This window comes from Eublepharis macularius, chromosome 5 (assembly GCF_028583425.1).
Source record: "Eublepharis macularius isolate TG4126 chromosome 5, MPM_Emac_v1.0, whole genome shotgun sequence".
Lineage (NCBI taxonomy): Eukaryota > Metazoa > Chordata > Lepidosauria > Squamata > Eublepharidae > Eublepharis > Eublepharis macularius.
The window spans coordinates 76,401,914-76,415,676 of record NC_072794.1 but is presented as its reverse complement, the minus strand read 5'-3'; the positions used below and the strand labels follow the sequence as shown (position 1 = coordinate 76,415,676).

Below are 13,763 nucleotides of genomic sequence, written 5' to 3'. Positions count from 1 at the left end.
ACCTGCTTCCAAATGTTTGTGTCAGCTTACAAATTCTTTTAACAATTCCAGCAACAGTAGCTTCTGCAGAGAGATTATTTAGCAAACTTAAGTGATTAAGAATTTTTTAAGGTCTACAGTGTCTCAAGAACATCTTGTGGATTTGGCCAGGCTGAATATTGAATCAAACATTGCCAGAACAATTAATTTTGATGCTGTCATTAGAAGTTTTTCACAAAAAAAGCAAGGAAAGCTCATTTTTAAGTAAATACAAAGCCTGTTTTTTTAAACCTTTTTTGATCTTATGCTTAAAACCATTATGGATAAAAAATGATGGCTAATGGAGCAGGAAAGGGGCCCTGAAATTTTTTTGCACCACCTCATAAAATTCCTCTCGGAGGCCCTGCTGAAAAAACTCTCTTCATTCAATCCTAAATCAGACTCAAGATCATTCCTAGGATATACCATACCCTACGTGGTAGCAGAGGATGGTTTATAGATTGATCTCTGATTAAAGGAATAAGACTTACCAGAGGCTCCCCTCACAAGCTGTGTGTGAGAGAGAACAAAGGGACAAAATGGCCACCTATAGCATTCAGTAGGTTGCAGTGATAGGCTGAACAAAAGAAACTATGTAATCTGGAAAGCCCATGTGCAGACCTATCTCATGGAACAAGGAGTTAGGGACGCAATTAAGGATCCAAGACTGGCAAATGAGGAACCTGAAAAGCAAAGAAAATGGGATGAACACAGCAACAAAGCCAAAGGGATCTACCCTGTTTCTTGGTCTTGATGCCAGGGCTGCTGCTTTTGTCTGTCCTAGTTTACAGGAGGAGGCAATGAGTAGGCCAGCAGATTAAATGTGCATGTCCTGACACAGAAGTTAAGTGGAGTCGACCCTTGGAGTCGAGGCATCAACAACCAACAGAGGAAGAGATTGTCTTAGTCCCTCTTAGGACACTGTCGCCCCACTTGAGGTCACCAGACTGTTTGTTATCGGAAGGGGAACTTCAGGAATTGGATGTGCATCATTCTGTGCCCTTGGAGCCGACAGGATTGTCATGTGGGTCCGGTACAGATCTTGAATTGCTAGCCAGGGAGGACCTGATTGATACGCCAGATCCAAGGCACGACAGCTGTGCAGGCTCATGTTTGGATCTGACCTGTCAGACCCATCACAGATCCGGGTGCTGCTATTCACCAGATAGCAAATAAACTAGTATGTCTAGTTTGACATACTAACCACACCACCACATAGCTGTTCACAGGCACTCTCCTCACAAACTAGGAAAAAGCCCTAGCATTATGGAGACCACTGTAAGCTTCTGGTGCTCCCAACAGATTGGAATAAAGCACTATAACAAATGCACACAGAGAGAACATGGCTGGAAACCCCTTCCCTTTGGAACTAGGAGGCAGTTGAGGGTGGCTGCACAGTGGCCACCTCAGTTCCATTCAGAATTCTTGGATGGCAACAGATGCCCCACCTAGCACATACCACTTATCTCCACTGCAATGGTGTGTGTGTGTGTGTGTGTGTGTACTTGATATGATAAGCAACAGGGTCTATCTTTCCATCCTCCATCACCAGCTTCATATGCAGCATTGCCTCACCCTCCCAAAACTTCCCTTTGTGCATGTCCTGCAGGAACAAAAAAAAACACCCAAGACCATCCTTAGCCCAGCAGCACCGTTATGCATGCGGTGTCCCTGTGCCATACCATTGCCATTGGCTGGGGGGGGTCGCATCTGGGTTTGACTCGTCAGATCCAAGACCATCCATGTCATTGGGATGGGAATGGCTTCCCTCTTCGTTGCCTGCTCATTTACAGGGACCGTACGGCTCTGATGAAAAGGATGGCCCTCCAGCGTGGTCAGAAGTTGAATCTGAATCTCCATCAGATCTTTCCCTGGATGGTAATGTAGCTCCAACATCAGAATCACCTTACTAGGACTTGCACATGTTTGCAGAACAAATGGTGCACATGCCAAAAGCTTTGGACTTGGATATGTCCTCCAGTGCACCTCTTGCCCCAGGAAAGTTACTTAGCAGGTTGTACAGTGATGCACCATCAAGTATTGCTTTCCCTGTTGTGGAGAGTTTGGATGACCTGATCCTAAAAACCTGACAGAAAGCTGCAGAGTTACCACCCACGTCAAAGAAAGTGGAGCAGAGGTATAAAATTAAGCATGACATGTGGCCATCACTGTTCAAGCATACACCCCCTCCCTTGGAACAGAAGAGGTACAGCAGAACAGGCCTGGATCATACTCTGCACCTCCATACAAGGAGGGCAAGAAGGAAATATTTGGTGTCGGTTCTTAACCTTTGTATAGCAAATTATCAAACTATAATGGGTGTGTGTGTTGAGATAGTGAATCAAGAAGCATGTTTGTGTCTTGCTGTTTGCATCTGTCATATCATGTTACTAGAGATGTAAAAGATCTATTTGACAGGTCCTGGATGATGCAAGAACAGGTCCTGGGTGATGCAAGAACATCACCTGACAAAAAAGCTATGCTGAGATTGGACACTGGGAGGTGCTGTTGGGGCATATAAGCCAGCAATGTCTTATGCGGTGGTGGGCTTTGTTCCATCAGGTGCTAGGCGAAGCACTTTGAAGCTGGGAACAAAACTCTGTAAATAGTCACTGTAAATAAACAATAATTGCACCTAAGTACTATCTGGTGTGGGAGCCTCATTCTTAGCTCAGCCACAGTTCTGAACTCGCTTTCCAACAGGGTTATGGGCCCAGACCTGCTGGGCGGGTGTTGCAGGTTCGAGGAGCTGTGAGCCGTGAAGTCCTGTGTGGCTTGGAGCTGGAGGCTATGGGCAGTGGAGTCCAGGAGTGACTGTTCTGCGGTGGTGAGGAGGAGCACTTGGCAAACTGTCCTCGCAGGAAAGCAGTGTGGAGGAGGAGGAGAAGGAAGACGTTCTCCCGGCCCGGATATCGGAGATGGCTCAGATCCAAACAGCCCTGCCGGTGCAGAAACTCACGGGTGAGAATTACCAGGTGTGGTCCCTCCGTATGCAACACTATTTGAAGAGGGAAGGTCTTTGGGTCTGTGTCAACAACCCTCCAAATGTCCCCACGCCGGCAGAGGAGACAAGAGATGAGCAAGCGCTGGCAGCGATCGTTTTGAGTGTAGCCGACTGCCAGCTAAACCACATTGCACACGAAAACACAGCTCAAGTGGCTTGGAAGGCACTCAAGGCCGTACATCTGCGAGATTTGGCAGGAGTACTGATAGCCTTGACAAGAGCCCTGTATCGGAGGGTTCAGCAGCCTGGAGAACCAGTGAGAAACCACATAGATGCAATGACGCAGAGCCTCAGGGATCTGGAGCTACGAGGGAAGGTTTTCTCTGAACCAGACTGTGTGTATATTTTGCTCTCTAGCCTTGCGCCACAGTACGAAGTCCTTCTAACTACACTAGAGATGGTAGATTCAGATGACTTGACTTGGAACTTTGTTGTGGCAAAATTGTTCGACGCAGAGAGAAGGCAAAAAGAAACACTATTATCTATGTCTGGGCATGCAGCCAAGTCCGGGAATGCAGCCAAGTCTTCAGTGTGTTCTGAAGTGGCCGGCGTCCAAAGAAACGTCCAGCTGGGGGAACGCAGCAGACTTCAGACAGACTACAGGCATGCTGTACAGTCGTCTCCAGTCGTGTTGGCAGCCAGACGGTGCTGGACCTGTGGGAGTGAGTCTCATCTTCGTAGAGAATGCCCACGTTGCAAGAAAGGAAGGAAGACAATATCCAGCAGCAGCCGGAGTGAAGCCAGGAGCAGTGATGCAAGGCTCGTGGTGTCTGATGTAGCCGGGAAGTCCTGGGTCCTTGACTCGGGTGCGTCGCAAACTATCTGCCGAAAGGAATCCGAGTTGGAGGAAGTCCAAGAGTCGTCATTGCCTCACGTCAGGCTAACTGATGGGAGGTGTGCCAAGGTGACTTGCCAGGGGCAGCTAACTTTTTCTTCCCTAGGTTATACCTTCAGAGACGTTCTATGTGTCCCTTCATTAGAAAGCAATCTGTTAAGTTTGTGTGCTCTAACAAAAGAAGGGTTTGACATTTCTTTTTCTCAGAATGGGTGTACAATCTCTAAAGAGGGAAAGCCTCTGTTGCAAGGTAAATTGCATAACAATGTGTATTCAGTTGAGAATATCCAGGCAGGAGCACAAATTGTGTCCAACAGGTGTGACCATGAGGGGTGTGTGCATATCTTACATCGCCGGCTTGGCCACATTGGGTTTGATGCTTTGAGAAAAACATTGGCTCTGCTACCAGGGGAGACTGTGAAACTGTGTAATCACTTTTTAGACTGTCAGGTCTGTAAGCAGGTGAAAAGTCATGCATATCCTGTGGCTAAGTCGAGTAGCTGGGTGTCAAAAAGGCTCTTACAGCTGGTCCATATGGATCTGATAGGGCCATATCTTCAGAGTCATTCGGGAAAACGTTTTGTTTTACTTATCTGTGATGATAAGAGTTGCTTTCTCTGGGCATATGTGCTGATGCACAAATTGGAAACTTTCCAAGCAGTGAAATACTGGTGTAAAAGAGCTTAGTTACTGCTGAGTGAGAAAGTATGTGCCATTCAAACTGATATGGGTGGTGAGTTCCAAACGAATGAATTCTCCAAGTGGTTAAACAAAAAGGTATTATTCATAGAGTTGCAAACCCTGGGGGTCCCAAGTGAAAATGGCGTGGTGGAACGCAGTGGAGGCAAAGTTCAAATGATAATGAAAGCCATGCTGACGGATGTAAATTTGCCAGTGTCTTATTGGGCTGAAGCTTTGGGGGCAGCCTGTTATGTAAGCGTTTGGAGTAGGGCAATAAACAATATTCCCTACAAAGTACTGTACAATAAAGACCCAAAGCTTGGGTTTCTAAAAGTGTTTGGAGTCAAAGCATGGGTTAACATTCCTCTCAAGCAAAGGAGGAAGGGGTCTGCTAGAGCGGTTCAACATATTTTTGTGGGTTATCAGTCTGGCATGAAGTCCTACAGGTTTGTTACACATGACCGGAAGATAAGCTTTAGCAGATCTGCCAATTTTAATGAGAATAGCCGTTGGACAAGACTCCATGGGTTGGAGGAGCAGTCACAAGTATTATTGCCTCTAACAGAGCACAAAGAGGCTCGAAGTGGCACGAGTCAGCCACAAAGTATGGTTTCTAAACAAGAAGTCAAAGAGGAGATAATGTCTCCTGGAGCCCAGTCACAAAATCCTGGTGTTCAAATTCCAAGGGTGTCAGAATGCTCCACGAAAAGCGTGCCTCCTGTAAGATATGGCTTTGAGCCAAATCAGCCGCAGGTTAATTTTGTATGGGTGACAGAACCAGCCGACTTTCAGGAGGTTTTGCGCCTTGATGGGTCTGAGCAAGAGGCTTGGTTTGCTGCCATGCAACAAGAGTATGAGTCTCTCACAAATCATCAGGTGTTTACTCTGACTGAGTTGCCAGAGGGGAAAAGCCCGGTGGGCCGCAAATGGCTGTATAAAGTAAAGTACAATCCAAATGGAGAGTTTAAGCGCAAGGCTCGCCTTGTGGCTAAGGGATACTCTCAAATACCAGGGCAGGACTATGATCTAGTGTTTTCTCCCACCATGAGGGGGGGAGACCTTTAGAGCAGCCCTTTGTAAAGCAAGTACAGAGAGTTTGCCTGTCTTTCATTTTGACATCGAAACTGCCTTCCTGCATGCAGACTTAGAGGAAGAAGTCTACATGGAACAAATTCCAGGGTTTGAATCCAAGCAACAAGGTCTAGTGTTGAAATTGCATAAGTCCATTTATGGATTAAAGCAGGCAGCAAGGTGCTGGAATTTGTGTTTGACAAAAGCACTGGCTGGCCTTGGTTTTAAGCAGGCAAAGGCTGATCCATGTTTATACAAAAAGGTGAATGGTGGTAAACAGTGTTACCTGCTTTGTTATGTGGATGACCTCTGTCTTCTTTGTGGGTCACCTGAGGAATTGGCTGAATTCCAGCAAGCTATAACCAAAGTGTTTAAAGCCAGGTTTTTAGGGCCTATTTCTAACTACCTGGGTATGCAAGTTGCTAAAAACAGCTCAGGGGGTTTTGAGCTGAGCCAGAGCAGTAAAGTTAAGCAACTGCTGAAGCAGTATGGGATGGTAGAGGCACGAGAAGTACTAACCCCCATGTCTGCTGGGTGTCGTAATGAGCCAAGAAACACTCCTTTTGAAAACAAAACTAAGTACCAGTCTCTGGTTGGGTCACTACTGTACTTGTCCTGCTGGAGCTGCCCTGATTTAGGCTATGTGGTGCAGTGGCTATGTAGGCAGTGTGCAGATCCCTGTGAAAGGGACTGGCAAGTGGCAATTGCACCTAAGTACTATCTGGTGTGTGAGCCTCATTCTTAGCTCAGCCACAGTTCTGAACTCGCTTTCCAACAGGGGGACCATCTTTATCTGTGGGGAAAGCTGTCAGATTACACCACAGGTCTCCCTGAAGACAAGAAAGCGATTGTTTCCCTGCTGCAGAGAGAGGCAATTCAGTTATCAAAACAACAAATAAACACGGGGAAGCATGCAGTCAAAACATCCAGCCAGAGGCATGGGAGGAGCTATCCTCATGAGAAAGCATTCATAGTTGCGTTCGACCGCTCTGCCACCAGAAACTAAGATGAAGGTTGAGGACATGCCATTTGAGCGGTCATCCTTTTTTGCTGCTGGGACAGATGACACACAGAGAAAAAGAACCACCACCAAATAGCCAAATCTTTGGACATAGTTCCAGCTGAACAATGGTCTTACAAGCCCAGGTACTTCCCAAGGCACCAGTACCAATATCATTCCTATGACAGACCATGTAGTCTCTGCCATCAGATGCAGGGATCATCTCAACCCTTCTCAGCAGAACAGGAGACGTGGACCATATAGGCCAAAACAGTTTCAACAGAATATTCAGCAGAAGGATCCCCAGAGGCCTTCCAAACAATTTTGACTTGTTGCAGCCACATCCAACCCAGAATACTCGTTTGAGGACAGGTTTTCAGCTTTTTTTCCAGAATGGGAGTCAATAACATTTGACTGTTGGGTCTTAGCCAAAGTGAAAAATGGCTATGGATTGGAGTTGCATTGCACAGTCTTTGGCTGTGAATAATGTTTTACCTGAACATGATGCAGAGATCCTAAGCCTCCTAAAGAAGGAAGCAATTGTAAAAATCTAGCAAGCAAACAAAACATTGGAGTTCTTCTCCAGATTCTTTCTGATTCCTTCAGCCTATCCTTGACTTGAGAGTCCTTAATTGGTTCTTAAAAACATCTAAATTCAAGATGGCCACCCTGTCTGCTACACTGCCATTTTTGTACCCTGATGATTGGTTTGCAGTTCTGGACCTTAAGGATGCTTATTTTCATGTCACCATTAGGAAGGATCATAGAAAGTATCTTTCCTTTAAATACCTCGACAGGGTCTTCCGATACACGGTTTTACCGTTTGGCCTGTCCAGAGTCCTCAGAGTGTTCACAAAATGTATGACCTCAGTGGTAGCCCATCTAAAAGAACAAGATTGTTCAGCATTTCCCTACTTTGATAATTGGCTGATTACAGTCCCGTCAAGAGAGCAACTATGGGAGGATGTTGCACTGGTGGTTAACACCTGTCTGCGCTTGGGGGTGGTTTTTAACTTAGACAAATCGAAACTCGAACCATCACAAACAGTGGCTTACATAGGTGCTAGTCTTGACTCTATAAAGGATAGGGCATGATTGCTGCTTGACAGGGCCCGCACACTTAAGATGTTAGTACCATTTTCTGTAAGAACCGCTTCCAGCCAGTATGGGGAATATAAAATTTGTTGGGGCATATGGCAGCATAGTACCTTTTGCAAGCCTTCACATGTGTGAGGTACAGAATTGGCTTCTAAGAAGATATCAAGTGGCATTACACTTTCCCAATCATAGGTTTTCCATACCTAGACAAGTAATTAAATCATTACATTGGTGGTCTATGGATTCCAGTTTACTCAGGGGGGTGCATTTTGGTCCAACACACTACCAGGTTACAGCTACAACTGATGCCTCTACTCAGGGATGGGGTGCACACTGTCAATCTTTATCCATTCAGGACTAGTGGTTGATCAATGATCAAACCTTACATATTAATGTGTTAGAACTCAGGGCCATTTGCTTTGCTCTTGTCTCTTTCACAGCTCTACTGCGAGACAAGAATATCTAGATACAGACAGACAATTCTATGGCAATTGAATTGCCATAGGCAGAGGGGGAGCACTGCTTCCCTGGCCGTTTGTGTTGAGGCCACGACCATTTGGAACTGGGCCATTGCCAACAATGTCTCCCTACAGGCCATTCATATTGCTGGATTGGACAATACCAGGCCAAATGTCTTGAGCAGAATGTTAGGGATCAATCATGAGTGGTCAATAGAGTGTCTGCCTCAATCACATCTTTACACTTTGGATGTGGACTTATTTGTCACTGTGTCCAATGCCAAAGCAACAGTGTTTTGCTCCATGGCAGGGAGCAATCCTCAATCCACATGGGATGCTTTTCAGTTCACATGGACATTAGTTCCCACCAATCCCACTAATAGCCAGAATATTTTGTAAAGCACAGCAGGACAACGTGGAATGCATTTTGATAGCCTTCTGCTCCAGGCAGATATGATTTCCAAAGTTGCTAAGGCTGTCCAGACGGAGGTACATCCCTCTACTGACAGTGCCAGACATCCTGAGTTGTGGGGATCTATATCACCACAATCCCAATACACTCCACTTAACCACGTGGCACATTCGTCCAGAGACCTAGAGCTTTCGCTAGAAATACAGAAGGTTCTTCTTAACGCAAGAAGACCTTCTACTTGAAGGTCATACAAATCTAAATGGAAACATTTTTATATTGGACAAAGGAGAGGGATATTTCAGTAACAGATTGTTCTGTATACAGTATTCTTGAATACCTATGTACTTTAAAGGCTAAGGGCTTAGCTGCAACATCAGTCGGAGTGCACTTAGCAGCCATTTCAGCTTTCCATACACAAGTTGAGGGCAAGTCAGTGTTTTCAAACCAAACATGTTGTCAGTTCTGAAAGGAATTGTATAATTTACACTCCCCTGTATCGCCCCCTGTTCCCTAGTGGTCTTTGTCTATGGTCCTCTCACAACTTATGCTGCCCCCTTTTGAACCCGTGGCAACTTGTTCATTGGAGCTGCTTTCTCTGAAGACAAGCTTCTTAATAGCGATCATCTCATCTAGAAGGGTCATTGAGCTGGCAGCACTTAGGGTGGATCCCCACTTCCTAAAAATCCATAGTAATAGGGTGGTCCTCAAGCCTAGTTTGCAGTTTCTGCCTAAGATCCTTATGCCATTTCACTTGTCACAGGAGATTACACTGCCTGTATTCCTCGCTAATCCGCACTCAAAGGTGGAAAAAGCACTCCACTCACTGGATTTGAAAAGGAAACTGTCCTTTTATTTACATAGAACACAAGTTTTTCATAGTGACCCTCACTTGTTTATATGTTATGGGGGACCAAATAAAGGCAAGCAAGCATCTTCACACACACTTTCCAGATGGATTGTCTCTGCCATTCAAATGCCCTATAAACAGGCTGGTGTTCAATGTCCATTACAAATTAGGGCACACTCAACAAGGGTTCAGGCATCCTCTACAGCCCTCTCAAGAGGCGTGCCAATATCGAGCATCTGTAGAGCTGCAGCTTGGTCATCTTCAGATACATTTGTAAAACACTAGGCGGTTGATGTGGACACATCACAGGATATAGCAGTGGCAAAAGCAGTCCTGCATTCTTGGTTTAGATAATAAAGAGTAAAGAGTTACTGGTGTAAGACCATAATATCACACACAGACAGTTAGCACTTATTGTGTTGTATATGTATATAGTTGTATTTATAGATGTTTATATAGTTTTTCTTGTCTTTGACAAGAGTTTTTGAAGTTCTATCTGCAGAAAAAAACTTTCTTCCTTGTTTTAGTGCATTTATATTGTTGTTAATAAAATTGTGTTGGAGAGACTCACCCCGCTTCCTTATTGCGTGTATAACTTGGTAATCTCCCAATGTGGGACTGCACAGAAGAACAACAATGAAAACAGGGCTGTACATACCTGTAACTATGGTTCATCAACTTCTTCTGTGCAGGCACACATACCCTCCCTCCTTCCCCGCTATGAACTCTCTGGTGGTAGCCAGTTGTAGCTTGCGGCAGCTCTGGAGAACTGAGGGAGGGGGTCGCTCCTCCAGCTAGTCACATGACCATTTAGACAGGGAAAGCGGTTGCTATGTGGCTTAGGAAGAGCGACCCCCTAATGGAGCTTTAAAGTAGCTTTGAAAAACTAGTCAGCAGGCCTGCGCGCATGGGCAGTCCCAGTGCGCATGGGCAGTCCCAATGTGTGCCTGCACAGAAGAACTCAATGAACAATAGTTACAAGTATGTAAAGCCCTGTTTTCCAAGGCTATTTTAATTTCACAGTCTACTCCTGATAGATATCATCGAAACGCTTAACGACATTGTCATCACCTGTATTATCTAAAGGAGTTGAGATCTTCTCAGTTTTACTTCTGAATAATAATAAACAGAATTGGATTATAAGGCTTATAATAGCCATCTCAATGTAAAACAAAATGACTTAGCAGTGTAATGAGAGAAATGTATTTTACCGAGGAAAGCAGACAACCATAAGTTGTTTCTGATTGCAAACACACTGATATATTTTGGGTATTAGTTTAGGCCCTTTTTCTTCCTATACCTATTAAGGACCCTTCTGCGATCACTTGTGTTTTAAAATACATTAAAATAATAATCTTGGAACATGAAGCAAAAAAATAAACAATGAAGTGGTTGTGGGGAGAATGAGGAACAAAGATACTGACATAAAGGGCCTCCTAACAGCCTCTTATCAATAAATTGCCTTTATTAAATATTCTTGCTTTTGCACAGCAGTTTGTACAAGATTACTACGTAAATGAGCTGTACTTCAATTATAGATATGCAGCAACTCGTACCAGAAGAAGTCATTTTCAAATATCTTTCATATACCTTCAAGATGGAAAGAGCTCTGCATATCTGGGGTACAAGAATGTACCCTTAGCCCTATGCAAGGAATTCTTTATTTATTTCTCAGATGACTGTGCATTGTTATATAACAACTGTTAATAATATTGAATTCTTTCATTTCCCATATTTTTCTCCCACCTCAACTGACAGGGACCAGTTGTTGGAAATGCATCTAGTTTTCTGCTACAGAGTCTCCCCCATCTACAGTTGGTGCAGCAACAGCTAGCGAAGACTGAGACTATTCAAACAAATAGTGTGAGTTGAACAGTCTTTTATTTAATAAACTAAATAAAAATTAAAAATGGAAATTTCTTCCTCCTAATCTATACTTCCTTGTGCATATAAGCATAGGGTTGGATACAGAGATCTGTTTGTGCAAGTATTATGGTGTTATCCAAAGGAAAGGTCTTCTTGCGAGTTGGGGGAATTAACAGCAAGGAGAAGGCAACGAGAGGGGAGCAACTGAGGGATCTCCACCAATGTATACGAGGATTGTCCCAGCTACAGAACTCCTTTCAATAACCAGACAGATATTTCAAAAAAAATAGAATTTTATCAAGAATAACAAGGCTCAACAGCACACATTACACACACACGCACAAAATGTGTTCAGGGCTAACTAGGAAGGAGAGTAAAGGTTGGGTGATATTTACCATCCTGATGTCCAAGAGAGAGGAGGAGTATTGAACAGCCAGTGCGTCAAGGCGTAAGGCTCAAATGGAGGTTTGAGGGTGGATGCTGGATCCAAAGCTTCTACCCCCAAAACAAAGGCTTGAGTGGTTGTTCCCGGGGTGGAACAAAGGATTGCGAAGTTGTCTCCACGGCGGGACAAAGAGCTGGCGAACTGTCTCCAAAGTGGGACAATAAGCCAGTAAACTGTCTCCGAGGTGTGACAGTGAACTAGGAAGGTTTGATTAGGTCTTTCTGGGCAGAACTAAAGTTATCAAATTCTGATTGACGATGATCTGCGAGGTGGAGGGGTGAGGATATTAGTTCTCTGAATCGCCTAAGAATAGGAAAGTGGTTAAGGGGTGTTTGATAGGGTGGATTGTGTTGATTAATTTCAGGAATTCTGGGAAGGCCCTATTGTATCAGAATTCTTAGCACACCTCCGAGGCATGAGAGGAGGTGAGCTGGCTTCGCCTGTCATTCCCCATGTTTGCACATTCCATCTCCCAGCCAGGATCTGGCTTTCATGTTCCTGCCTGCTCGGGCAGCAGCTTCCATGTTTTCTGCCTGCCTGGGCAGTAGTTTTAGTGCTTGAAGCACATTCAGAGAAGGAGCTTATGGCATATCCATAATCATAAGCCTTCTAATATTATGGGAGTGGGTCTGACTGCTAACAATGGATCTTGCAACCCGGGGAAATCAACTTTCCCAGGGTTGGAAGAGTCTGCTGTGGGAGAGGGGAGAGAGCCATGATCATCAATGCCTTCCACTGATGGATCACTGGATCCAACCCATATTTCCTTTTGTTCTTTTTTCCCCAGTACTATATTACAAGAAGTGATCTGCATCTGAAAAGCTGTTTAATATGAGTTCTTTATATCAATATACAATACTTCTGCACTTCTTTACAGAAATCAAGTTTACTTGGAGAGCCTCCAGCAGTGCTTCTTCAAACAATGGTAGGAATGGGTAATGTACCACCAGTAAGCACAGATGTGGGAAGCCATGGAGAAGCACACAATTGCAAGTTGCCTTTTGTATCCTGTTACAGTAACATACAAGCTTTTCTCTGATTAGTTTATCTATAATTAAGAAGGGCAGTCCCCTTTTATACCAGCCCCTGTAGCCTTAACCAAAAAGCTGTGTGAAAAACAGGTGTATTTAATGAAGAGAATTTATTGATGACTACTGTATCAGTTGGCTTGGCTGCATGCGTTTTAAGCAGATCTTTAGTTGGATAAAGCTAAATATTTTATGAGAAAAAGTAGCATTAGGAAAATGGGATTCATATGGTGACCCATCAGTGGAATGGGAAGCTTCAGAGCTGTGTTCTCTTCCAGCAAACTTTGAACTTTCTCAGGGTCTTGAAATCACATAGCTATATGGAAGGACCTGCCATTTGGAAGAGCAAAAAGCAAAAATGTAATCATCTGTTGCATCAGCAGAGTTGCACTTGTGTAAAAATGAGGAGAGAGCAGTTTCCCTCCTTCCCTCTCCTGAATGCAGCCCCCCCCTTAATACATGAGCTCCTACGAGCCCACAAGTTGACTTTTCCCAGGCCAGAAGGGACAGCTTAGATAAGGGGAATACAGCAAAGATCCTCAATCCTTGCACAAGCAGATTGCCGAATTCAACCTAATTAACATATATCATATTTCTGTGGATTCTTAAATCCAGAGGCTAGGGACATAGACAGATCTTTCTATAAACCTGAGAAAAACCTGCATTTGAAGAAAAATATATGTAAAAACATACATTGGGGATTAAACCACCCCAAATGCTAAAAGAAGAGCCTGTAGCTTTAAGAAATATGTTACCAATGGCTATTGCCTGGCAACCAAAACAGTACTACCAGATTTCAAGCCTTCATTTCTGTCAGTATAAAGCAGGGGGAGGGGACAAGTCCCTTTCTAAGTTTGTTTTGGCCTTTGAGGGATAGAATTGCCAGCTGACTAATGGGGTGGGGTATCTCCTTCCCCCAACTGCTGCCCTTTCACCCCCACTCACCTGTCCAGCAGGGGGGAAATGCACCTGCATGGGGGAACCATGTGCCTGAAGCATG

At 44.5% G+C, this 13,763-nt stretch overlaps 1 protein-coding gene across 5 annotated transcripts in view; it reads left to right on the top strand.

The window, feature by feature from the left end:
• Positions 1-13,763, top strand: part of RAVER2 (ribonucleoprotein, PTB binding 2) — a 93,276-nt gene that overhangs the window by 63,919 nt on the left and 15,594 nt on the right. For 4 of the 5 annotated variants that reach the window (XM_054979838.1, XM_054979839.1, XM_054979837.1 and 1 more), the window contains 2 exons: positions 11,183-11,287; positions 12,613-12,724. In XM_054979838.1, coding sequence (XP_054835813.1) covers positions 11,183-11,287; positions 12,613-12,724 — 217 coding nt within the window. The remainder of the gene's footprint in view (positions 1-11,182; positions 11,288-12,612; positions 12,725-13,763) is intronic. The other variant, XM_054979840.1, reaches the window with a different exon arrangement.